This window comes from Canis lupus, chromosome 2 (assembly GCF_003254725.2).
Source record: "Canis lupus dingo isolate Sandy chromosome 2, ASM325472v2, whole genome shotgun sequence".
Lineage (NCBI taxonomy): Eukaryota > Metazoa > Chordata > Mammalia > Carnivora > Canidae > Canis > Canis lupus.
Window position 1 is genome coordinate 13,157,011 of NC_064244.1, and position 27,845 is coordinate 13,184,855.

At 38.6% G+C, this 27,845-nt stretch overlaps 1 protein-coding gene across 9 annotated transcripts in view; it reads left to right on the top strand.

Annotated features, from left to right (window-relative positions):
- Positions 1 to 27,845, top strand: part of ARHGAP12 (Rho GTPase activating protein 12) — a 147,761-nt gene that overhangs the window by 17,321 nt on the left and 102,595 nt on the right. For 5 of the 9 annotated variants that reach the window (XM_049097142.1, XM_035712971.2, XM_049097128.1 and 2 more), the window contains exon 3: positions 1,038 to 1,789. In XM_049097142.1, coding sequence (XP_048953099.1) covers positions 1,115 to 1,789 — 675 coding nt within the window. In that variant the 5' untranslated portion in view covers positions 1,038 to 1,114. Of the gene's footprint in view, positions 1 to 520; positions 661 to 1,037; positions 1,790 to 27,845 lie in introns of those variants that run through there. The other 4 variants (XM_049097134.1, XM_049097119.1, XM_049097144.1 and 1 more) reach the window with 4 other exon arrangements.

Sequence of the window (27,845 nt, forward strand, 5' to 3'; positions counted from 1 at the left end):
GTAGATTTTTGGTCCTAGCCTAATCATGTATGACCTCATCTGCAAAGGTCCTATTTCCAAATAAGGTCACATTCACAAGTCCTGAGTTAGGACTTACACATAAGTTTTTTAGGAAACAGAGTTCATCACAATACATTTGTGGTTGGGTCTTGACTTGAGGTGTAGCAATATCAAGATGCTGTGATCACTTTGATTCTTGAGTACTAAACTACTTTGGAATTCATGTAGAAATAAAAATGAATCAGATTTCTCAAGCCAATTTAGGACTGTTTTTATAATAGACTTTGAGTGGCAGAAGGGGGTGAGAATTTTTAACATATATAAATAAAAGGACTGGTTATTTCTCTGCATTTGTGGGATTCAGTCTGACAAGAATTGTGGCCCTCCTGAGGTAGAAATAAGAGGGGAAACAGAGTAAACTAGGAATTTCTTCTTTCCTTTGTGTGCATACTTTTCCTAACAATAACAGTGTTGTCCTTTTTATTTATGTTAGGAAAGGAAACTTGTATAGTTGGATAACCTTTTTTAAGCTCTTTAATATTCTTGACTATATTAGAAAAAAAAAAAGAGTACAATGTTATTGAAATCAACATCACCTTCAAAGAAGGTCTTAGATAAGCCAACCTAGCCCAGCGAACCTGGCTTGGAACCTGGCCCTTGGTAAGTGCCTAATACATATTTGTTATTAGTGAGCCTTTCTAAGAAAGTGAAGGAGGTTTGAGGTAGTCATGAAAAGAAGGAAAGATCTCCATCTTATTTTCTAGACATTTTTCTTTCTGGCTGGTTAGGGTACTTACTGTTCCAGTAATTGGTTTGGTTTTGTTTATAAATGACTAGAAAATATAGTTATAGTTTGAGTGTTCTTAATATAGGACGGTATATATATGATATTAGACTCATGTTTAGTTTCTGGGATTTGAGATTTGAAGGTGATATTCTCAAATGCCTTGTAGTTTAAGATGCTTGTGATTAAATCTTAAAAATCCAGGCTGTGTTAACATTTTCTTCATTCTCTTCCTCTATTTAAATAAAAATAGCTCTATTAATCCAACAAGCTGTAAAGTCATAATGTGGCATACCATCCTGTTTGAAAGGTGAACATTATTGAATAAAAATGGCTGACAGAAGTGGGAAGATTATTCCAGGACAAGTGTATATTGAAGTGGAGTATGATTATGAATATGAAGCCAAGGACAGAAAGATTGTGATAAAACAAGGGGAACGATATATCTTGGTGAAAAAGACCAATGATGACTGGTGGCAAGTTAAACCAGATGAGAATTCCAAGGCATTTTATGTGCCAGCCCAGTATGTCAAGGAGGTCACCCGCAAAGCTCTCATGCCGCCTGTTAAACAGGCAGTTGGACTACCAAATAATTCTATGAAAATGATACAGAGTCTCCATCTTCAGAGGTCAACTGAAAATGTGAACAAACTGCCTGAGCTTTCAAGTTTTGGAAAGCCATCGTCTGTTCAAGGAACAGGTCTTACTCGTGATGCAAATCAGAATTTTGGACCCAACTATAATCCAGGTCAGACAGTGAACCTAAGCCTGGACCTGACCCATAATAATGGAAAGTTTAACAGTGACTCACATTCTCCTAAAGTTTCTGGCCAGAATAGGACGCGCTTATTTGGTCACTCTCCTGGTCCGGAGTTCTTGGATGTAGAGAAAACTAGCTTCTCTCAGGAACAGTCTTGTGATTCAGCAGGAGAAGGCTCGGAAAGAGTACATCAGGATTCTGAGTCTGGTGATGAACTTAGCAGCAGCTCCACTGAACAAATAAGGGTAAGATGGAAAGTAGAATGATGGATACTTACACCGCTGTAACAAAAATACTACAGGTTTCATTTAAAATCTTTGTAGGATAGGAATTGTTCATTTTGCTTTGTTTTTAGAATACACAGGTTCTATCCTGATTTAGTGAGATGGAGAATAGTATAATAACTTGTGCGTTCATAACGGTTGACCTTACGGTTTCCATAATTCTTACACTTTTATAGGGCTGGAATTATATAGGCTAGAACTTACAGGGCTGAACTTTATATGTGGAAAAGGATTTTTTTCTCTCTGTTGATCCTGCATAGGACAGAAAGGGTTTACTTATCCAGTGAAGATATTTCTTTTACTAGACAAAGTTTGTTTTCTAACTATACTCGTTTTGACTTGTTTCTGATAAGTTTTCAGGTAATAATGAGTATATGGGGAAAGATACCCATGGAATGTTAGCTACTTATTCTTTGAAACTGGTTTATTAACCTTGAATATTTAAAAAAATAGAGCTCACAAATCTTTGCCTTCATTCATGTACTTTTGTGTCTTATGTTGTCTAAATATACACACTTGCTTTCTTGGAACATTATCCTGAAAAATATTTTGTGTCCATGGTTTGATTTCTTTCCCCCCTTTACCTAACTTTATTTTAAAATAGTTAATGCCATTTTCTCAAGTCAAGTGAAATAATCTTAAAAGCAAACAGCAGGAAATTGAACTTGAATGTATGTGGATAAGTCTAATAATTTTAAGTGAAATTGAAAATTGACAAATTTTTGGCCTAAAGTTCTGTTGTAAGATTTATTCATCAAGTCATTAATTGTGAGGCTGCTCTTAGGTGTGATCTGATTGTGATGAAAGTAGTTTGTTCTTCCTATAGCTTTTAATTTTTCTTGTGACATTTTTGAACAAAAGGAAAAGGAGAGATTTTCTATTTTTTTTTTTAAATTTTTTATTTATTTATGACCGTCACACAGAGAGAGAGAGGCAGAGACATAGGCAGAGGGAGAGGGAGAAGCAGGCTCCGTGCACCGGGAGCCCGACGTGGGATTCGATCCCGGGTCTCCAGGATCGTGCCCTGGGCCAAAGGCAGGCGCCAAACCGCTGCGCCACCCAGGGATCCCAAGGAGAGATTTTCAAGAAAAACTTTTGATGTTTGCGACGGAGGCAGTTATATGATGGTGCTGTCAGTTTACCATCATGTGTCTTAGCAGGCTTTTATTTCTTTAGTCTTTATGTGATACTTTGACACAGAATATTTACTGTTACCTGGAATTTTTCTGTTCATGTTCCTTACTGAACCTGAAGGACCTGGGAAAGATGTGTTCTCTATTACTGATAGTCATCACTGTTTTGCACACTTCAGATTATGTTTTATATTTAGGTACATTAGTAATTCTGGGTTCTGTTCATCATGCTCATCTTAAATTCACTGCATGGAAGTTCATGGCTCCTAACCTCTCCTGAGCCCTTAACACTGTTTGGAAACCCTGTTAGTTAGGTCTTTCCAGTGAGTTCTTTTCCTAACTCTTTGTGGCAAGCGTTTTAAAATTTTTTCATTTTTTTCAGTTCTCCATTCGCTTGTTTTTCCCTGCCCTCCTCAGATACCCTTGTCTTCTGTCTCAGAGCCTAAATAAAAGCCTTGGGATGGAAACTCTTTGGCTTTGAGGAGGATGTATTGCACATCAGTTGATGGTGCTGGCTTTAGATTTGGATCTGGTTCCATAGTACTTACCAGTTGTGCCATAATTGGGGCAAAATACTTAACCTCTGTGCATTTCAGTTTCCTTATTTCAAAGTCAGGATCACAGGGTTGTTGAGGATTAAGTGGGTAACTATATCTAATACACTTGAACTATGCCTTGTGCATAAATGCATTTTGTTTCTATTACTACTTAATAAATTACTCTCAAGTCCAGTGGCTTAAAACAGTAAACATTATCTCAGAGTTTCTGTGCTCAGGAACACAGAAACAGATTGAGTGGTTTTAAATGCTTATGGTCTCTTGAGGCTACAGTCTTAATGAAAGCTTGGCTGGGGTTGGAAAAGCTGCTTCTGAGGTGGCTCACTCACAGGGAGTTAGTCAGTCGTGCCTCTTCACAGGTGCTTGAATGTTGTAGACCAACTTTCCCTCAGAAGGAGCAGTCCAAGATGGAACAAGGCATTGTCTTAATAGCCAGAGTCTTAGAAGTCACACACTATCATTTCCTGTTTGGTTACACATTTCAGCTATATTTTGTGTGGGAGGTGACAACATAGGAATCCGAATGTCAGGTGATGAGGATCCCTGGGGGCCATCTTGGAGCTGGCTAGCAATAGTAAATTTTCAGTACAACACTCGTGGTTGTTTCTATTATTACGTCCACCATCAGATCTATAAGTACACCTGTATCAGTAGTCCCCTTTCCCCCTCGTACAGGGCAAACATTGCCTGTCTTATCCAAGGGCAGTCTCCTCAGGTCTGCTTTCTCCCTACCTTTTCACAAACCTTTTGCTAAAGATTTTGCAGCATTGTGCTCATATGGCTTTGTATGACTGATTATTTACCTTATTTTCTCTCTCATCATTTAAATCTGCTCATGTTTTTCCCATTTTAGTAAAGCTCTTCAACAGTACCTTCCCCTCTGAGTGTTACTTTATCACCCTTTCCCTTTACTTGCAACTTCTGGAAAGAGTTGTATATATTTGTTTCTCCACATTTTGTCATTTTCCAATCACTCCTTAACCTATTCTAGTAGGGCTTCTGGCTCCACCATTCTATATAAACTGCTTCTGCTAAAAGGTACTCATTGTCAATAAATTACAGTTGAAAGCATTTATACATAGTGCTATCACCACAGTGAACAAGATTAATAATCACAAGGCAATTTAAAATAATCTTTTATTGAGGCATAGCATACAGTCAAGTGCAATTGTCTTAAATGCATGGCTTGATGGATATGCACTTGTGTATACACTTCCATAACTATAACCTTGAGTCCCTTCCAGCCAATATCCACTCCCTTCCCCTTCATGTCTCTGTTTGGAGACTTTCATTTTTTCTGACTTACAATGTCATTGGACAATCTGCTTTAATTAAACTTTTCATTTTGAGATGATTGTATATTCATATGCAGTTGTAAGAAATAGTACAGAGAGATCCCTTGTACTCTCTATCCAGTTACCTTCAATGGTAACATTTTGCAAAACTATGCTGTCAAGATATTGGCATTTTTACAGTCTAGATACTGAGTATTTCCATCATCAGAAGCATTCTTTATGTTGCCTTTTTATAGCCACATCCTCTTGCCTCCCATCCCTATCCCTCCTTAACCCCTGGCCCCCACTAGTTCGCTCTCCATCTTCATAATTTTGTCATTTTAAAATATTATATAAATGGAAACATGCTATAGACCTTTTGAGATTGGCTTTTCTGAAAATTTAGCATAATCCACACACATACATATATGCAGAGAGAGACAGATTTATTTTTAGGAATTGACTCATGTGATTATGGAGATTGGAAAGTCCAAGATCTGCAGAGTAGGATGGTAGGCGGGAAACCCAGGGAAAAGCCATTGTTGAAATTAAAATTCCAAGGTTAAAAAAAAAAACAAAAACTCCAAGGTTGTTTGCTGGTGGAATTTATTCTTGCTTTGCAGAAATTAGCCTTTTATTCTATTCTGACCTTCAGCTGATTTGATGAGGCCCACCCACATTATGGGGAGCAGTATAATTTACTCAGAGTCCACAGGCTTAAATATTAATTGTACCCTCACAGAAACATCTGAACTAATGTTCCATCAAACACCTGGCCCAGATGAGTTGATACATAAAATTAACCATCACAGTAGGCCTAGATCCTAAATATTTCCTCCTATTTTTTCTAAGTTTATGGATTTCCATTTTGTATTTGATTCATTTTGAGTTTAATTTCTCTGTAAGACCTAAGATTAAGTAAATTAAGGGTTTTTTTTTTTTTTTCTGCCTGTGCATATCTAATTATTATAGTACCATTTGTTGGAAAGGCTACTTCCTCCAGTAAATTGCTTTTGCACTTTTTGTCAAAAATCAATTGGTCACAGTTGTATGGATCTATTTCTAGGTCCTTATTCTGTTTCATTCATATATGTGTCTGTCCCTCAAATATCACACAGCCTTGATTACTGTAGCTATATAATATGTCTTAAAATTTGTAAACCAATTCCTCCCAATTTGTTCTTCAGAATTGTTTTGGTTATTATAGTAGGCTAGATTATAATTCACCAAAGATATTGGGTCCTAATCCCTGGAACATATAAATGTTACCTTTTTAAAGAAGAAGGCCTTTAAAAAAAAGATTTTATTTACTTATTCATGAGAGACGCAGAAAAAGAGGCTAAGACACAGGCAGAGGGAGGAGAAGCAGGCTCCATGCAAGGAGCTTGATGTGGGTCTCTATCCTAGGAATCCAAGATCAGGCCCTGAGCCAAAGGCAGCTGCCCAACCGCTGAACCACCAGGCATCCCAGAAGAAGGTCTTTAAGATATGATTAAGTTAGGATTTTGAGATGAGGACATTATCCTGCAAATCACAGGATATGTCCTTACAAGAGAAAGGCAGGGGGGCATTACACAAAGAGAAGGCTATGTGGAGATGGAGCAGAGAGAGATGTGAAGATGCTGGCATTGAAAATTAGGAGTGATGTGGCCATAAGCCAAGGAATGCTGGCAGCCACCAGAAGTTGGAAGAGCAAAGAACGAATTCTTTCCTAGAGACTCTGGAGGGAGTGCTGCCCTCTGCTCCTTGATGTTAGCCTGCTTTAGACTTCTGGCCTCCAGAACTGTGAAGGAATAATTTTTGTTGTTTTAAACCTGTTTGTGGTAAGTTCCTACAGCGGTCATTGGAAATTACTGCAGCTATTCTAATTCCTTTGTCTCTCCTCATACATTTTAGAATATCCATATCCATAAAACATCTTGCTGGTTTGTGTCTCCATTTATTTATCTAATTTGATTTTTTTCATCAGCATTTTGTAGTTTTCAGTAAAAGGCTTATGCTTGTTTTTTATACTTACACCAAGTATTTAAATTTTTTAGAGTGATTGTAAGTGATACTGTGTTTTTAATTTTGGTGTTTACATATTTGTTGCTAGTATATAGAAATACAGTTTGTTTTTTTAAAGATCTTATTTTTAAGTAATCTTTACACCCAGTGTGGGGCTTGAACATTGAACATACAGCACTGAGATCAAAAGTCCCATGCTCTACCAACTGAGCCAGCCAGGCATCCTTTGGTTGATTTGTTTTTATTATTATTTTTGAACTTTCTTTTTTAAAAACACTTCCAGATTCACAGAAATATTGTGAAGAAATTATAGACTTCCAGTATACTCCACACATGGTTTTCACTATTATTGACATATTAGTATGATTCATTTGTCATAATTAATGAATTAGTATTGATACATTACTACCTGAAGTCCTTATTTCATTCAGGATTTCCTTAGTTTTTATCTAATGCTCTTTTTCATTTTTAAGGATCTTTTCTAGAATACCATATTATATTTAGTAGTCGTGTATTCTTAGGCTTCTCTTGGCTTTGATAGTTTTTCAGACTTCCCTTGTTTTTAGTGGCTTTGACAGTTTGGTGGAGTATTGGTTAGGTGTTGTAGAATGACCCTATGTTGGAACCAGCATGAAGTTTTCCTCATGATTGGACTGTAGTTCTAGACTTCTGAGAGGAAGACCACAGAGGCAAAGTGTCATTTTCATCACATCAAGGGTAAATACTACCAATATGATTTATCACTGTTGATATTGACTTTGAACACCTGATGAGGTATTTTAGTCAGATTTTTCCACTGTAAAGTTACCGTTTTCCCTCCCTTCCCACACCATGGTCTTTTTTTTTTTTTTTAAGAGTATTTATTTATTCATGAGAGATAGATAGAGAGAGAGAGAGAGAGAGAGAGAGGGCAAAGCAGGCTCCCTACTGAGCTGGGAGCCCGATGCAGGACTCCATCCTAGGACTCTGGGATCAGGACCTGAGCTGAAGGCAGATGCTTAACTGATTGAGCTACCCAGGTGCCCTACACCATGGTCTTTGGAAAGAAGTTGCTATATGTGGCTCTTAAGTGGAGGAATTATGCCCCACATCTTTAGGGGCACAGTGGAATTATTTTATATGAAAGATTTATTTTATCTTTTATACCATTTTTATTAATTTAGTCATTTATTTATATAAATGTAGATATTTAAATATACCGTGGATTTTGATCCAATACTACTATATTTTGTTGCTCAATTATTTCAGCTTTGGTCACTGAGAACTTTTTCAGGTGTGTGTATGTCTGTTTTAGATGTTTCTTACTTTCTTACTACAAGATGCTCTATTGCTTATCTTCTGTACTTTCTGCCCCAGCCCTAGAATCAACCATTTCTCCAAGGAGTCCCTGTTCCTTTATTGGAAAATGGTGTTAGAAGCCAAGGTTTTGGGTGTAACTGTTGCTACTGCGATATCATTGCTTCAGGGCCCTCTAAGCTGACAGAACGACATAAACATTGGTAGGCTAACCCATATATACACCCAATCTATAATTATTTTCAGTAACCATCTGTATCTATGTTAGGCTAAACCTGGGTTCATATTGATATCTTCAGCTCTGTAATCTGTTACTGCATGAATCATTACTTATCTATAAAATTCTGTCCCAGCATTGAAAAATGTGGCTTCCACTGTTCACTGTTTGCATAATTGTTCAGTTCCAGTATAGGTGTATAGGAGTATCAGAATTGCTAACTCATATACCTATTGAAAGAACTTTATTAAATAGCATATAGAACTTTATGTGCAGTTCTTCTTTAGTTTTACAGACTCATTTTTACAGTTTCTTTGATCAGTACCCCCCCACCCCTCTGCATCTGATTTGGTGAGGTTGCATACATATGTAACAGGTTTTTAAAAAAAAAACTTCTTTATCTTAGAACATGTGTGCATGAGCTGAGAAAGGGACAGAGGGAGAGAATCTCAAGCAGAGTCCACTTGGAGTGTGGAGCCAGACTCAGTGTCCAATCCCATGATCTGAGATCATGACCTGAGCAGAAACCGAGTTGGGCATTCAACTGACTGAGCCACTGAGGTGTAACCAATTTTGAGTTAATTCTTGTAAAAGGTGGAAGGTTTTTGCTTAGGTTCTTTATGTGTGTATGTATCTCTAGATCTTCAATTGTACCCACTGTTTTTGGAAGACTTTCTCTATTGAATTGCCTTTGTTCCTTTGTCAATAGTCAGTTGACTATTTTTGTGTATATATTTCTGGGCTCTTTATTTTGTTTCATTGATCTATGTGTCATTCTTTTGCTAATAACATGCTGTGTGGATTAATGTAGTTTTATGGTAAATGTTGAAACAAAGTGTGTGTCTTCTGGCTTTATTGTTCTTCAATATTGTGTTGGCTATTCTAGATCTTTTGCCTTTCTGGATTAAGTTTAGATTAAGTTTGTTATCTATAAAAGAGTTTATTGGGATTTTGATTAGAATTGTGGTGAATTTATAGATCAAGTTGGGAAGAATTGACCTTTTTGAGTCTTCCAGTCAATGGACAAAGAATATGTGCTCATTTATTTAGACTTGCTTTTGATTTATTTCCTTGCCATTTTGTAGTTTTGTGTACCTTTTAATTTCACTTCATTATCCCTCTCTCCTCCCCAGCCCCAAATAACCTTTAATCTGCTTTCTATTTCTATAAATTTTCCTATTCTGAACATTTAATTTTAGTGGAATCATATAATATGTAGTCTTTTGTGACTGGCTTCTTTCACTTAGCCAGTGTTTTCAATGTTCAGCCACGTCGTAGCATGTATCAGTAGTTCATTTTTTCTTATGATAGAATAATCATCTATTGTTTATCCATCCATCACTTTTTGGGCATTTTGGTTGTTTCCACCTTTTTGCTACTGTTGTAAATCACTTGTGTACACTTTTTTAAAAGATTTTTTTATTAAAAAAATTTTATTTACTAGAGAGAGAACATGTATGAGGGATAGTTAGGGACAGGCAGACTCTGTGATGAGTGGAGAGGCCAACAGGGGCTAGATCCCACCAGTCTTGAGATCATGACCTCAGCCTAATCAAGAGTTGGATGGAGCCCCTTGTGTACAAGTTTTGTGTAGATATATGTTTTTATTTCTCTTGGGTAAATACCTTGGAGTGGAATTGCTAGGTGATAGAGTAACTCTTTAACTGTTTGAGGAACTGTGAGACCATTTTACATTCCCAGCATCAGTGTTTGAGAGTTTAACTTTTTCCATATCCTCTTTAATCCTGGTCCGTATCTGACTTTTTGATCACAGCTATCCTACTGAGTGTGAAGTGGTATCACAGTGTGGCTTTGATTTAACATGATTAACGATGCTGAGTATCTTTTCATATGTTCATTGACTGTATATTTTCTTTGGAGAAATATCTGTTCAGATTCTTTGCCTATTATTATTATATTATTATTATTGAATTGTAAGAGTTTTTTTTTTTACATAGTCTAGATATAGGTCCCTTACCAAATATGATTTGCAATATTTTCTCACATTCTGTGGGTTGTATTCTCATTTTCTTGATAATGTCCTTTTTTTAAAAAAAAAAAAAGATTTATTTGAAAGAAGAGTGAGAGCATGAGCTGGCATGGGGAGGAGCAGAGGGAGTGGGAGAAACAGGCTCCCCGCTGAGCAGGGAGCCATACTTGGGACTCAATCCCAGGACCCTAGGATCATGACCTGAGGTGAAGGCAGACACTTAACTGACTGAGCCACCCAGGTGCCCTGATAATGTCCTTTTAAGTAGCAATTTTTAATTTGATTAAGTCCAGTTTACCTATTTTTTTTCCTTTTGTTGCTTGTACTTTTGGTGTCTTTTCTAAGACTCCATTGCTAAGTATGAGGTCAAGAAGATTCAGTCCTATATTATCTGCCAGCAGTTTTGCCATTTTTAGCTCTTATATTTAGTTTTGATCCATTTTGAGTTCATTTTTATGTCTGGTATAAAGTAAGGGCCCAACTCGATTTTTTTGTATGTAGCTATCAAGTTGTTCCAGGACCATTTGTTGAAAAGACTGTATTTTTCCCTTCAATGAATGGTCTTGGCACCTTCATGGAAAACCAGGTGACCATAGACACATGTTTATTTCTGGACTGTCAGCTCTGTTGATTTATATGTGCATCTTTATGCCTACTAGACTGTCTTGATTACTGTTGTTTTGAAAGTGCAGAGTGTTATTCTTCCTATTTTATTATTCTTCTTTAAAAGTATTTTTTCTTTCTGGTCCTTTGCAATTCTATGTGGATTTTAGAATCACCTTGTTAATTTCTACAACTGCAGCTGGGAGTCTGTGGGAGTCTGTTAAAGGTTGGCTTAGGTCTGTAGATCAACTGGGGGAATGATGCCATTTTAACAATGTTAATGTTTCTCAGGGCAAATATAGTGGTGCTGAATTCTCTGTTTTGTTTGTTAAAGAAAGTGTTTATTTCTGCTTCATTTTGCTGGATAATTTCTTTGGATACAGAAATTTTTGTTGGTGATTTTTTTTTCTTTCAACACTTAAATTATTTCACCTACTCTCTTTGCATCATTTCTGATGAAAAATATGTTGTAATTCTTACTCTGTTCCTCAACATTTTAGGTGTTTTTTTTTCATATGGTTTCTTTCATGCTTTTCTCTTCAGCTTTGTTTTTTTGCAGTTTGTGTATGATATGCCATTCTATAGATTTTTTTTTTGATACTTATCCTGTTTTCATTTTGGGACCTTTCTTTTGACATATCTTGTGCTCATTGATTCTTTCCCAGCGTGTCCACTCTAGTGATAATCCCATCAAAGCCATTTTCTATTTTTGAGTGTTTTAACTTCTGGAATTTCTTTTTGATTCTGTCTTAACTTTTCCATCTCTCTGCTTACATTACTTGTTTTTGAATGTTATCTTTTATAATTCTTAAGATATTAATAATATTTATTTTAAATTCCTTGACAATTCTAAAATCTAGGCCATGTCTGATACTTGCTTTATCTCTTCAAATATTTTCTTGCCTTTTGCCATATCTTCTGATTTTTTTGTCGAAAGCCAGACTTGTGCTATTGTGTAATGGGAACTGAAGTAAATAGACCTTTAGTGTAGTGAGGTGTTAGACTAATCTGGCTAGAAATTAAATTGTGTTTAATGTTTGCTGTGGTTTTAGGTACCAGAGGCTTTAAATTTCTCACGTATCCATGTTTGGGGGCTTTTCTAGGAGTTTCTCATTAATGTCTGGTTCCCCACTAAGTCTCCCTGCTCTCTCCCTGGCTTGGAGGGGTTGGACACCTCATTATTTGGTCCACATAGATTCCACTAACACATTGGGTTAGAGGAAGACTTCTTTGCCACTTGGCAGTAGTGAAAATTTTGATTCTCCCAGGAGGCTGTGTGTGTGTGTGTGTGTGTGTGTGTGTGTGTGTGTATTGGCTCTGGAGGATGCCTTATTACTCTCTGTCAATGACTGTCCTGGTTCCCTTGCCTTCTCTGATACCACTTCTGTGAGAGTTTTGGGGTGCCTTGTAAACGCCTGGCAAGAGTGTAAATCTAGGTTACCTGTTTGCCATTGCTGGCAAAGAATGGTGGGCTGTGGGGTTACTCCTGTAGCATTTTGCTTTTGTAGGGTGGTTATGTAAAAAACTTGCCAGGTCTTCCCTTTTTTTTTGGTGCTTTTGCTAGACAGAGCAGGAATTTGTTGGGACTTTTTGGTCTGTGTTAGTGTTTCTGGTTTTTGCTAACTTCCCCCTTTAGATCTGGGATATATGAAGCCAAAATTAAACACAGGAAACCACTACCATGTTGTTTGGGTCCTGAGGCTACTGGTTGGAGTAGCCAACCTCTCTACCTCTCAGTCTTCATGTATGTGTGTATGTTTTAATGATTTAATAATAATAATGCCTAATCCTTTTCACCCATCCCCCTGCCTTCTCCCCTCTGGAAATCACCAGTTTGTTCTCTGTATTTATGAGTCTGTTTCTGGTTTGTTTGTTCATTTGTTTTGCTTTTTAATTCTGCATATAAGTGAAATCATATGATATTTGTGTTTCTCTGGCTTATTTCATTTATTGTTATATGCTCTATCTATATTGTCATAAATGACAAGTCTCATTCTTTTCTTATGGCTGGGTAATATTCCAGTGTAGGTATTTGTGTATACACCACATCTTCTTTATCCTTTCATCTATTGACGGATACATGTGTTCTTGTGTTTGTTTTATATTATGTCCCATGGTTTTATTTGTGCTTAGTGTGAGGAATAGGGAAAGGTACATATACTCTTCCCCAGAATTGGAACTGATTAATAAGTTTTCAGTGGTACTTTTAAAGTTTTAATTTCCTTGGGGATCCCTGGGTGGCTCAGCGGTTTAGCACCTGCCTTTGGCCCAGGGTGCGATCCTGGAGTTCTGGGATCGAGTCCCACGTTGGGCTCCCGGCATGGAGCCTGCTTCTCCCTCCTTCTGTGTCTCTGCCTTCTCTCTCTCTCTCTCTCTCTCTCTCTCTCATAAATAAATAAATCAATCTTTAAAAAAAGTATTAATTTCTTTGATCTCTCAACAGTCTTATTAGTCTTGTCACCTATGGGATGTCCTCTCATCATAAGTTTCCATCACATCCTGTGCTCCTCCTTTGTTGAACTCACTACATTTATGATTATTTTCTTCCTTCTTGCTAATTAGTTTGTAATCTCCAGGTCATGCTAGTTATTATACCTTGTCTATACACCAAGTACCTAGTATAGTACCTGGCACATAATAGATAGCCTAAATGCTTCTGGAATGATGACCAGTGGTTAGCCACAAAGGGGCTTGGAGTCAAAGGGGAAAAGGAAACCTAGATTAATGTCCCAGTAGAGATGCAGGTTTTTCTGTTTGAAAAACAGTAACCTGGAAGTGCTGTGACTCTTGCCTACAGCATAGGTTTTGTCAAAGAATACTATTAGGGAGATGGAATTGGAGGTAAAAAATTACAACTCAATACTGAGATTCCAAAATTTGAGTAAAAAACTATAAAATTCAGTTTGGCCCTTCACTCCCAGTAAAGTGGATGAATCATGTTTATTGTCCTCCTTAGAGCAACAGGTTTTTAGGTCATTTCAGAGTTTATACTAATGGTTGATGAGAATATGAAACTATGAAAATCAGTATGTTCAGAGCTCTAAACCTTTACACAGCCTAAAAAGGGGGCTTCTGGGTGGCCACTTCGGTTAAGTGTCTGACTTCAGCTTAAGTCATGATCTCAGGGTCCTGGGATTAAGCCCCATGTCAGGCTCTGCACTCAGCAGGGAGTCTGCTTCCTCCCTCAGCTTTACACTACTCACTCTCTCAAATAAATAGATACAAAATCTTTAAAAAAAAAAAAAAAAGCCTTAAAAACTACACACTTTGCTCCTGATGCTCTTTTTGCCCCTCATGATCTCACTAATGCCCCTTTAATATCTCTTACTGGGCTTGAGTATGGGGTTTCCCAGTTCCCTGTAGTTAGAAAGTATGGTCTAATACTGGAGAGTAGGAATGGTATGGTAGACCTTTGTGAGCCTGACAAGATGCCAGGCAGAGAAAGGTCAAAGGTGAAAGGACTGACATCCTGACATAAGTTTAGGAAGGTCAAACAACTCTAAAGCCTAGAATCCTTATTTTTAAAACACAGTATGAATATTTATGAAGATGACCATAAATCTAGAAATGTTTAAGTTCCAGTTTTTTAGGTGTTAGATACATTTATAGAAAGAATGTCTTCATTGACAGTTGTAAGCTAAGGCATTTCTGGTATTTGAAACCCAATCACAATCTGGAAAATGTTATATACAGAACAGTTCCTCAACATTTTGAGGTGTTACTCCTCTCTACTGGATTCACAAAATCAATTCCCTAATTTGTTGCAGATTTATACTTTGTTTCTAAATGAAAAGTATTTAAATATTTATTTTTAGTCTTTCCTTATTCCCAAATTGTGTGGACTGCTATGTAAATGTTTATTGTATTTAAAAATACAAATTAAAGTATACACACAAATATTTATATATTTATGAAGAATTGTGCTGTATGTGTAATTTAACTGTAGGGAACATTTTAAGAACTACGTATTATACAAATAGTATCTGTTATACAAAGAAGAATGCTTGAGGGATGTAATTTTTTAGGCTAATTGGATTTTCTGGTTAATACAGGATTAGGTATAAAAGGTTTCAGTGTTTGTTAGAGATTTTCCTAAATCTGTTTCCACATAGATCATGCTAAATCTAAAAACAGATATAAATTAGCTTTGTGTAGCAACAACTAATAATGTCCCCTGTCATCCAAATCCTTGCTCATTGTATCTTTGTTAAGTCCTCCCCCTGCCACACTGCTGAAACCAAGTCATTATTTAGCCATATGAAGGCAAAATGTTGAAGTTTTAAAACTATTTAGTGTCCTTAACTTCCTTTGTACTTTCCTCCCTGAATGACATCTGGGAAACTCCCATCTTCTCTTTGTTTCCCAAGATTATCTTCTCATCACATCTTTCTCCTTAATCAAAATAGAAGAGAATAATTGTTTTAAAATTTGTTTTTATTTAATTGACTTTTATATTTAGAAAGTCACAGAGCTTGTAGAATTTGATGAAAAAATGTGAACCTTTTTCTCAAGAAATGAACATTTGCATCAAATCTTGTTATAATTTCAAGGCATCCAGAAATCTAGATTCTTCCTTTTTTATTTTTTAGTTTTTTAGAGTGAAAGAGAACGTGTGCACATGCACAAGCAAGGGGCGGGGGAGGGAGAGAGAGGATCTTAAACAGACTCCACCCCCAGCCTGGAGCCCTACATGGGGTTTAGTCTCACAATCCCATAGTTATCACCTGAGCCAAAACCAAGAGTTGGAAGCTTAACTGAGCCCCCCAGGCACCCCCAGAAATGTAGATTCTTAAAGTGAAAGTTTTGAGGAGAGTAATTATGGAATAAAAATTGATAAATCTTCTTTAAGGAAACTTAGGCATGAATGTCTAGGTAGATGGAAATTTGGTAGAGGAGCTAGATTAGCTTGAAATTATATTTGGGTCCAACCCAAAGGCAAAATTGATTCAGGCCTTTTAGGATAACTGATCTTACTAGGTTCCCTCTGGAACAAAGAGCCTGCTCTACTTTAGCATCAGGCCCCTTCCTCCTTAATTGTTTTTGATCTTTTTGAGGATCTAGTGAAAGCCATGAACTATCTTTCTAAGAAAGTACCGGCATTTGCATCAATGCGTACAGTTTTATTGGGCTCACAGTCCACATAAAACTCCTTTTCTGTCCAACTGCTTTCACCTCTTCCCTGACCTTTTCTCACCTTTTTTTTTTTTTTCACCTTTTAATTTTCTAAGATAAGTAGGGTCTCTCTTAACTTTCTTCTAAACTTTACCTACCTGTCCTTCTACTTTGTGATTCCTAGTGCATTTGGCCTTATTTTACATTCATTTGCTTTTTTCTGCTTTAATCCTTGTGATTAATCAGAATTTAGCTGTAAGTGGTAGAAACCAACTGTGACTAGGTGAGGCAAAAGGGAATTTGTTGACTCATGTAACCAGACTATGGGAGGGTTTGTTTGTTAGAGCCAGGGCCTAGTTTACTGTAAGGATTCCTTTTATTGCATCTGTCTCTTATCTCTGATTCTGTCTCCATGATGTTATTATTCTTCCAAACAGACTTCTACATGGCTGTAGACTAGTTTCTAGCAACTGTGGGGCTCACATCCTTAGTTTTTGTATTAGAATATTTTATTTTCTTCTCTTAGTTCTAATTCACAAAATCTCAGAGAAGGAGTCAGGCCTGGCTTGTAACATGTTTGTACTTATGGCCAGGGCATGATTGGGCCCTACCCAAAGTGCATATTTGGAATTTACAGAGAAACTGTTCCCCTAAAGAAATAATAGATTCGCTGTTCCCAGAATAAGGGAGGGGTGCCAGGGAGACAAAGTAGTAATCAACCATATCCTTTGTTTCTGAGATTGATTCTTGAGATCTTCCTACATTGTACCAATTCTCTACCAGATCATTCATTGACACCAGCTGCTCTGAAGGCCAGGAAGGAAGCTGGCAAGGATGGAATTCACAGACTGATTCTAGTTTAGCAAAGGAAGTTTTGCAGATCCAGATTTCAAGTAGAGAGGAATTCTCTGTGCTGTAAAATAGGAAAAGCAAAGTCCCTTTTGTGCATATCTTGCTCTTGTCAGATTGTAGTCTTTAAAGCTAAAGATGATGTTCTATTTCTGCCAGTAAACGTTTGACAGCAAATAATGTAGTAAATAATCTGTATAGCGAAGGCAATACTGATTCTTTTTTTTTTTTAAAGCGCCATAATGTAATATGCCTGTAGATGAAGAGAGGTGAACTTGTGATGAACTGAATTTTATATGTCAACTTGGCTGGACCACGGTGCCCAGATATTTGGTCAGATATTATTCTGAATGTTTCTGTGAAGGTGTTTTTTGGATGTTATTAACATGTAAGTTGATTGATGGACTTTGAGTAAAGCAGATTATTCTCCAAAATATGGATGGGCCTCATCTAATCAGTTGTAAGACGTAATAGAGTATGGAATAGACATTCCTCTCAGCAAGAAGGAATTCCGCCTGCAGCCTGCCTTTGAACTTGAACTACTGCTCTTCCCTTGGTCTCCAACCTGCCAGACTACCCTGCAGATTTACAGTTTGCCAAGGTTCCACAATTGCATGAGCCATTTCCTTAAAATAAATCACTTTCTCTTTCTCTCTCTCTCTGTATATACACCTACATCCTGTTAGATCTGGAGAACCCTTACTGATACACAGGATATGCAACTGACTACCCCAGGCTTTATCATCACAGAAAGACCTGAAGTTCATATGTAAAGTCCTTTGCAGGGGCAGCTCAATCTACCTTAATTAAGTCTTGTGCCCATCTCTAGACCAATTACTCTGCTAGATAGGTTGAGTACTTTGATTTGTCACAACTGTATTGTGTGTGAATCTCTTCACAAAGGACATGTGAGGTGTGCAATGCAGCATGATTGGCAGTCCCATCAAAATCACATCATTTGGGGAAGTGCAGATAACCAAAGAAAGGAATGGAGGTGATGGTACTATGTGAAAAGGAGAATGCTAGACAGTAAGAAACAATAAATATTCATAGAGCACAGTTACTTGTTATACCTTGGATATATCTATCATTTGGAATATGGTTTATTTATTTTTATTTTTTTTTTAATTTTACTTTTTTTAATTTATTTTTTATTGGTGTTCAATTTACTAACATACAGAATAACCCCCCGTGCCCGTCACCCATTCACTCCCACCCCCGCCCTTCTCCCCTTCCACCACCCCTAGTTCGTTTCCCAGAGTTAGCAGTCTTTAAGTTCTGTCTCCCTTTCTGATATTTCCCACACATTTCTTCTCCCTTCTATTCCCTTTCACTATTATTTATATTCCCCAAATGAATGAGAACATATAATGTTTGTCCTTCACCGACTGGCTTACTTCACTCAGCATAATACCCTCCAGTTCCATCCACGTTGAAACAAATGGTGAGTATTTGTCATTTCTAATAGCTGAGTAATATTCCATTGTATACATAAACCACATCTTCTTTATCCATTCATCTTTCGTTGGACACCGAGGCTCCTTCCACAGTTTGGCTATCGTGGCCATTGCTGCTATAAACATCGGGGTGCAGGTGTTCCGGCGTTTCATTGCATCTGTATCTTTGGGGTAAATCCCCAGCAGTGCAATTGCTGGGTCGTAGGGCAGGTATATTTTTAACTGTTTGAGGAACCTCCACACAGTTTTCCAGAGTGGCTGCACCAGTTCACATTCCCACCAACAGTGTAAGAGGGTTCCCTTTTCTCCGCATCCCCTCCAACATTTGTTGTTTCCTGCCTTGCTAATTTTCCCCATTCTCACTGGTGTGAGGTGGTATCTCATTGTGGTTTTGATTTGTATTTCCCTGATGGCAAGTGATGCAGAGCATTTTCTCATATGCATGTTGGCCATGTCTATGTCTTCCTCTGTGAGATTTCTGTTCATGTCTTTTGCCCATTTCATGATTGGATTGTTTGTTTCTTTGCTGTTGAGTTTAATAAGTTCTTTATAGATCTTGGAAACTAGCCCTTTATCTGATATGTCATTTGCAAATATCTTCTCCCATTCTGTAGGTTGTCTTTGAGTTTTGTTGACTGTATCCTTTGCTGTGCAAAAGCTTCTTATCTTGATGAAGTCCCAACAGTTCATTTTTGCTTTTGTTTCTTTTGCCTTCGTGGATGTATCTTGCAAAAATTACTATGGCCGAGTTCCAAAAGGGTGTTGCCTGTGTTCTTCTCTAGGATTTTGATGGAATCTTGTCTCACATTTAGATCTTTCATCCATTTTGAGTTTATCTTTGTGTATGGTGAAAGAGAGTGGTCTAGTTTCATTCTTCTGCATGTGGATGTCCAATTTTCCCAGCACCGTCTATTGAAGAGACTGTCTTTCTTCCAATGGATAGTCTTTCCTCCTTTATCGAATATTAGTTGCCCATAAAGTTCAGGGTCCACTTCTGGATTCTCTATTCTGTTCCACTGATCTATGTGTCTGTTTTTGTGCCAGTACCACACTGTCTTGATGACCATAGCTTTGTAGTACAACCTGAAATCTGGCATTGTGATGCCCCCAGATATGGTTTTCTTTTTTAAAATTCCCCTGGCTATTCGGGGTCTTTTCTGATTCCATACAAATCTTAAAATAATTTGTTCTAACTCTCTGAAGAAAGTCCATGGTATTTTGATAGGGATTGCATTAAACGTGTATATTGCCCTGGGTAACATTGACATTTTCACAATATTAATTCTGCCAATCCATGAGCATGGAATATTTTTCCATCTCTTTGTGTCTTCCTCAATTTCTTTCAGAAGGGTTCTATAGTTTTGAGGGTATAGATCCTTTACATCTTTGGTTAGGTTTATTCCTAGGTATCTTATGCTTTTGGGTGCAATTGTAAATGGGATTGACTCCTTAATTTCTCTTTCTTCAGTCTCATTGTTAGTGTATAGAAATGCCATTGATTTCTGGGCATTGATTTTGTATCCTGCCACGCTACCGAATTGCTGTATGAGTTCTGGCAATCTTGGGGTGGAGACTTTTGGGTTTTCTATGTAGAGTATCATGTCATTGGCGAAGAGGGGGAGTTTGACTTCTTCTTTGCCAATTTGAATGCCTTTAATGTCTTTTTGTTGTCTGATTGCTGAGGCTAGGACTTCCAGTACTATGTTGAACAGCAGTGGTGAGAGTGGACATCCCTGTCTCGTTCCTGATCTTAGGGGAAAGGCTCCCAGTGCTTTCCCATTGAGAATGATATTTGCTGTGGGCTTTTCATAGATGGCTTTTAAGATGTCGAGGAATGTTCCCTCTATCCCTACACTCTGAGGAGTTTTGATCAGGAATGGATGCTGTATTTGTCAAATGCTTTCTCTGCATCTAATGAGAGGATCATATGGTTCTTGGTTTTTCTCTTGCTGATATGATGAATCACATTGATTGTTTTACGGGTGTTGAACCAGCCTTGTGTCCCAGGGAAAAATCCTACTTGGTCATGGTGAATAATTTTCTTAATGTACTGTTGGATCCTATTGGCCAGTATCTTGTTGAGAATTTTTGCATCCATGTTCATCAGGGATATTGGTCTGTAATTCTTTTTGGTGGGGTCTTTGTCTGGTTTTGGAATTAAGGTGATGCTGGCCTCATAGAACGAATTTGGAAGTACTCCATCTCTTTCTATCTTTCCCAACAGCTTTAGGAGAATAGGTATGGTTTCTTCTTTAAACGTTTGATAGAATTCCCCTGGGAAGCCATCTGGCCCTGGACTTTTGTGTCTTGGGAGGTTTTTGATGACTGCTTCAATTTCCTCCCTGGTTATTGGCCTGTTCAGGTTTTCTATTTCTTCCTGTTCCAGTTTTGGTAGTTTGTGGCTTTCCAGGAATGCGTCCATTTCTCCTAGATTGCCTAATTTATTGGCATATAGCTGTTTATAATATGTTTTTAAAATCGTTTGTATTTCCTTGGTGTTGGTAGTGATCTCTCCTTTCTCATTCATGATTTTATTAATTTGAGTCTTCTCTCTCTTCTTTTGAATAAGGCTGGCTAATGGTTTATCTATCTTATTAATTCTTTCAAAGAACCAACTCCTGGTTCTGTTGATCTGTTCCACAGTTCTTCTGGTCTCGATTTCGTTGAGTTCTGCTCGAATCTTTATTAACTCCCTTCTTCTCTTGGGTGTAGGATCTATTTGCTGTTTTTTCTCTAGCTCCTTTATGTGTAAGGTTAGCTTTTGTATTTGAGTTCTTTCCAGTTTTTGAATGGATGCTTGTATTGCGATGTATTTCCCCCTTAGGACTGCTTTTGCTGCATCCCAAAGATTTTGGATGGTTGTATCTTCATTCTCATTAGTTTCCATGAATGTTTTTAATTCTTCCTTAATTTCCTGGTTGACCCTTTCATCTTTTAGCAGGATGGTCCTTAACCTCCACGTGTTTGAGGTCCTTCCAAACTTCTTGTTGTGATTTAGTTCTAATTTCAAGGCCTTATGGTCTGAGAATATGCAGGGGACGATCCCAATCTTTTGGTATCGGTTCAGACCCGATTTGTGACCCAATATGTGGTCTATTCTGGAGAAAGTTCCATGTGCACTTGAGAAGAATGTGTATTCAGTTGAGTTTGGATGTAAAGTTCTGTAGATATCTGTGAAATCCATCTGGTCCAGTGTATCATTTAAAGCTCTCGTTTCTTTGGAGATGTTGTGCTTAGAAGACCTATCGAGTATAGAAAGAGCTAGATTGAAGTCACCAAGTATAAGTGTATTATTATCTAAGTATTTCTTCACTTTGGTTAATAATTGATTTATATATTTGGCAGCTCCCACATTCGGGGCATATATATTGAGGATTGTTAAGTCCTCTTGTTGGATAGATCCTTTAAGTATGATATAGTGTCCCTCTTCATCTCTCACTACAGTCTTTGGGGTAAATTTTAGTTTATCTGATATAAGGATGGCTACCCCTGCTTTCTTTTGAGGACCATTCGAATGGTAAATGGTTCTCCAACCTTTTATTTTCAGGCTGTAGGTGTCCTTCTGTCTAAAATGAGTCTCTTGTAGACAGCAAATAGATGGGTCCTGCTTTTTTATCCAGTCTGAAACCCTGTGCCTTTTGATGGGGTCATTAAGCCCGTTCACATTCAGAGTTACTATTGAGAGATATGAATTTAGTGTCATCATGATAACTATTCAGTCCTTGTTTTTGTGGAATGTTCCACTGATCTTTTTCTTAAAGGGGAATTTTAAGAGTCCTCCTTAAAATTTCTTGCAGAGCTTGTTTGGAGGTCACATATTCTTTTAGTTGCTGCCTGTCTTGGAAGCTCTTTATCTCTCTTTCCATTTTGAATGAGAGCCTTGCTGGATAAAGGATTCTTGGTTGCATGTTCTTCTCATTTAGGACTGAAAATATCCTGCCAGCCCTTTCTGGTTGGCCAGGTCTCTGTGGAGAGGTCTGCTGTTACCCTAATACTCCTCCCCATAAAAGTCAGGGATTTCTTGTCTCTTGCTGCTTTAAGGATCTTCTCTTTATCTTTGGAATTTGCAAGCTTCACTATTAAATGTCGAGGTGTTGAATGGTTTTTATTGATTTTAGTGGGGGATCTCTCTATTTCCTGGATCTGAATGCCTGTTTCCCTTCCCAGATTAGGAAAGTTTTCAGCTAGAATTTGTTCAAATACATATTCTGGCCCTCTGGCACTTTCGGCGCCCTCGGGAACCCCAATTAAACGTAGGTTTTTCTTCCTCAGGCTGTCGTTTATTTCCCTTAATCTATCTTCATGGTCTTTCAATTGTTTGTCTCTTTTTTCCTCAGTTTCCCTCTTTGCTATCAACTTGTCTTCTATGTCACTCACTCGTTCTTCCACCTCGTTAACCCTCGTCGTTAGGACTTCTAGTTTGGGTTGCATCTCATTCAATTGATTTTTAATTTCTGCCTGATTAGCTCTAAATTCTGCAGTCATGAAGTCTCTTGAGTCCTTTATGCTTTTTTCTAGAGCCACCAGTAGCTGTATAATAGTGCTTCTGAATTGGCTTTCTGACATTGAATTGTAATCCAGATTTTGTAACTCTGTGGGAGAGAGGACTGTTTCTGATTCTTTCTTTTGAGGTGAGGTTTTCCTTCTAGTCATTTTGCTCAGTGCAGAGTGGCCAAAAGCAAGTTGTATTGGGAAAAGGAGAAAAAGAGAGGAGAGAAAGAAGGAAAGAAAAGAGAAAGAGAAAAAAATGGAAGAAAAAAACGAAAAAAAAAAAGAAGAAAAAGAGAAAGAAAAAGAAAGAAAGGAGAAAAAAGGGGGGTGGGGGAAGGAAACAAATCAAAAAGCAAAAAAAAAAAAAAAAAAAAAGAACCACGGGGGAGTTCTTCTGATTCTGTGTACTTTAAATCCCTTGACTTCCCCTGGAAGTTGTCAGTCAGTCTAGCTGGTGTTCTGGGGGAGGGGCCTGCCGTGTTGATTTTCAGGTGTTAGCAGTTGGGGGAGCTGCTGTGCCCCTGCATGGTGCAGGGCTCGGTGGGGGTTGTTTACCCCTGTGAGGCCGCAGGAGGAACAGCCCCAGTGGCGGGGCAGCTCTGGAAACCTGGATTCCGCCCCCGCAGGAACTCCGGAGCTCTCCCTCTGCAGGGCCTGGAGGCTCCGGGGCGGGGCCGCTGATCTGCTCAGCTGGGGCAGGAGCGTCCTCGCTGTCCTGGGCCCTCCCGGCCTCTGCCTGTCCCGGGGGGAGGCCGGATCCTGGGCTGTATCCCGGGGCCCTGTGCTCTTTCGCCTGCGCTGTTGGATTCGCGCTCCCGAGCCACGCAACCCCCTCCGCGGAGCCGCCGCCTGAGCACCCCGAGCTGCTCCTGGAACCGCGCAGGCCCCTCCGCACGGAGCCTCTTCCTCTGCCCGAGCCCCTCCGAGCTGCTCCCGCCCCGCAGCCCCCTCCGCGGAGCCGCCGCCTGAGCCTCTCCGAGCTGCTCCGGGTCCCGCCGTGCGCGCTGCAGCCCTTAGGGAGCTCGGCGCACTCCCCCGGGGCGCAGGTGTCTGTTAGTGTCCCCGGAGCCCGAGGGCATCCTCGCCCTCCTGGGTCCTGCTCCAACTCCTGCGAGCCCCTCTCCGCCCGGGAAGGTCGGTGCAGCTCCTGCCCCTCCGGGACGGGGCTCTCCTGTCCTGGGGACACTCGCCCCGGCCTCAGCCCGGCTCCTCGCGGGGCCCTCCCCCTTGGAGGCCTTTTGTTTCTTTATTTCTTTTTCCCCGTCTTCCTACCTTGATAGAAGCGCGAACTCTTCTCACTGTTGCATTCCAGCTGGTCTCTCTTGAATTCTCAGGCCGAATTCATAGATTTTCGGGATAATTTGAAGGTTTTCTAGGTAATTTGGTGGAGACAGGTGATTTGGGGACCCTACTCTTCCGCCATCTTGCCCCTCCCCTTGGAATATGGTTTAATATATTAATTTCTGCTTCAGAATTTTTGGATATTCTATAAGGTCAAGTACATACAATGTTTTTCATATCTATAGATGGATTCTGATAGACTAAATGTATGAGTATTCTAGTCTATCATTTTAAAAAGTCAGATATTATGTTTAAAGATTAAAGTCACTGTCAGTTGAGTTGGGCTATTGGAAATTTCTGTTTTGTGAGATATATGTGTATCTGTATTACACATATATAATTGTAGTAGGCTTGTAGTAGAGTAGTAATAGAAAATAAGGTTGAAAAGATAACATAATCTTAATAGAGTCATTTAAAAAATGTGTACATTATAAATATTCTGTGTTTTCACCCTGGGAAAGAATTTGCTAATCTAGGTGACATATCAACAAAAACAACAGATGTGGAAACATTTTTGCATTTTTCTTCAGAAAAATCTCATCTGTATGCATAGAATATCTTTAGCAATTGCTTCAGTAAATGCCAGACAGATGGTTTAGATTCAGAATGACTACCAAATAATTTTAACACCATAATTACTTTGAAGTGTGGTATAGTAACATTTAAGCTCAGATTTCTGGAAAATAATGAATGTAACTTGGTACATTAAGGAGGGAGGTGCAGAATAGGCTTCTAAACGAAAGAAATTTTTGTCTCAGGGCTTTTCTACAAGATACTTGACTTCTGAAGCCCTCTTTCTGTAACCTGTGTTTGAACACTACTTTATTTGCCTGCCTACAAAAATAGAGGGAATTCATGAAAATCATCACAATTGGAGAGGAAGTTGAAGGGACTAGCCATTGCTGAGCATCTTTAATATGTCAGGCACCAGAAGAGATGCTTACATATGCAGTTGTTTCACCATTGCTTTGTAAGGTAGAGATGACTTTGTTTTAAAAGATTTTATTTATTTATTCATGAGAAACACAGAGAGAGGCAGAGACATAGGCAGAGGGAGAAGCAGACTCCCTACAGATAGCCCAATGCGGGACTCGATCCCAGGATCCAGATCAAGCCCTGAGCCAAAGGCAGACACTCAACCACTGAGCCACCTAGGCACCCCAAGATGACTCTCTCTTTAACACTGAAGAAACAATTCCGTAGTCTCAGTTTGCAAAAGTCAGGGGAATACTGATATCTTTTAAAAATACTTAAATATGGGGGATCCCTGGGTGGCTCAGCCGTTTGGCACCTGCCTTTGGCCCAGGGTGCGATCCTGGAGTCCCGCATCGGGCTCCCGGCGTGGAGCCTGCTTCTCTCTCCTCCTGTGTCTCTGCGCCTCTCTCTCTCTCTCTCTCTGTCTATCATGAATGAATAAATAAGTAAATCTTTAAAAAAAATTCTTAAATATAACAAAATAAAAAATTTGGCATTCTTGAGTTAGGAGTTAAACTAGTCACTTTTTAAAAAAATTTATTTATTTATTTATGATAGTCACAGAGAGAGAGAGAGAACGGCAGAGACACAGGCAGAGGGAGAAGCAGGCTCCATGCACCGGGAGCCCGACGTGGGATTCGATCCCGGGTCTCCAGGATCACGCCCTAGGCCAAATTTGGGCTGCCCCACCCAGGGATCCCTAACTAGTCACTTTTCACACAACACTAGTTTTACCTGAAAGAGTAATTGAGAAACAGTATCCATAGCAGGGCACTTGTTAGATATTTTCCCAGATATGAACAAAGAAAGTGCATCACTTTAAGGAAATGTTTGCTGCAAATGATAAAATTCAGGCTTTAAAGTACAAAAGTAGAATTTTAAAAACTTGTATCTGCTACCATGAGCTTATAGCTTCTCAATCTTAAGATTTTTCTGATGAAACATTGGCAATATAAGTTTTTTTTTTTTTTTTTTTTTGTCTATGATATTGCCTAATGAAATGTTTCAACATTTGGAAGATAAGAAACTCTCACTTGTTGAGTTTTGGTAGAGTGTCACAGAAGAATGTCCACAGTTATCTGGAAGGGCTATTAAAATACTTCCCCCTTTTCCATCTGCTTATCCTTATAAGACATTTTCCCTTCATTTGTTCAAAACAACATATTACAAAAGACTTCATGGAGAAGTAGATTTGTGAATCCAGACAAAGAGATTTGTAAATGTAAAACAGTGCCATCTCTCTCACTAATGTTTTTGGGGAGACTATTATTAGTTTTTGTAAATATATATTATGCTAACATGTAATGGGCTTATTCTATTTATTTTTTAAAAAGATGTTTTTTTATTCACTGAACACAGCGCAAGTGTGAGCAAGCAGAGGGAGTGGCAGAGGGAGAGGGTGAGGAGAGGCAGAAACTGCAGAGAGGCTCAGAAAGTAGCCCAATGGGTTTTGATCCCAGGACCCTGGGATCCTGACCTGAGCCCCCTGGGATCCTGACCTGAGCCGAAAGCAGCCACTTAACCAACTGAGCCACCTAGGTGCCTCTGGGCTTATTATTTTTAAATAAATTTACCAGATAATTTTAAAATTTCGATTTAATTCCGGATAACTAGATAGCAATTGATAGAACATACATGAACAAAAAAGCTCTTTGGTTTCTGCAAATAATTTTCAAGACTATAAAGAGACTCTGGGGATCCCTGGGTGGCGCAGCGGTTTGGCGCCTGCCTTTGGCCCAGGGCGCGATCCTGGAGACCCAGGATCGAATCCCACATCGGGCTCCCGGTGCATGGGGCCTGCTTCTCCCTCTGCCTATGTCTCTGCCTCTCTCTCTCTCTGACTATCATAAATTTAAAAAAAAAAAAAAAAAAAAAGAGACTTTGGAACCGAATTTTGAGAATTGCTCTTTCGGTTAAAGTGTACATTTTGCTCTGTGAAAATAGCGTTTGGTTGAGGCCTTGCAGGATTCTTCCCCTTAGAATCTACTTCTTTATGTAGTAGGTAAAGGGATGTGTTTAGTGGTGGATGATAATAAAAATTTTTGATAAAATGTTTTAAAATTTGGCTATATTATGCTTTTTTGACTAAACTTTTTTTTTTCAGTTAGATAACTGGTAGGTGAATGATTTTTTAAAATCTGTTGGTTAGGGCAGCCCCGGTGGCGCAGCGGTTTAGCGCCGCCTGCAGCCTGGGGTGTGATCCTGGAGACCCGGGATCGAGTCCCGCATCGGGCTTCCTGCATGGAGCCTGCTTTTCCCTCTGCCTGTGTCTCTGCCTCTCTCTTCGCTCTCTCTGAATGAATGAATAAATAAATCTTAAAAAAAAAATAAAATAAAATCTGTTGGTTAAATCAGAAAGCATATATTCAATGGTCTTTTAACAATACATAGAATTAATTTTTTGTTCTAAGCCCATATGAAATATAATGAATTATAGTAATACTACAGATGTTGGACATTTCTTGCCTTAGAAGTAGTTTATACTTGAATAAAAAATTATTGTATTTAAAGTCACATTTCCACAAGGAAAGCACAATGTGAAAATACTCAGTTTCAGAGTCTGAAAACCTTGAATATGCAAAAATAGAAATGACAAGAAGTGAAAGACTGATGTCTCTAGTATGGATGGGAAAGGGGAAGGAGTCACTGCTTTAAATATCTTTTGTGCTGAAGTTAGAAAAATGGAAAACTTAAAAAAGTCTGCCTTACTGTATT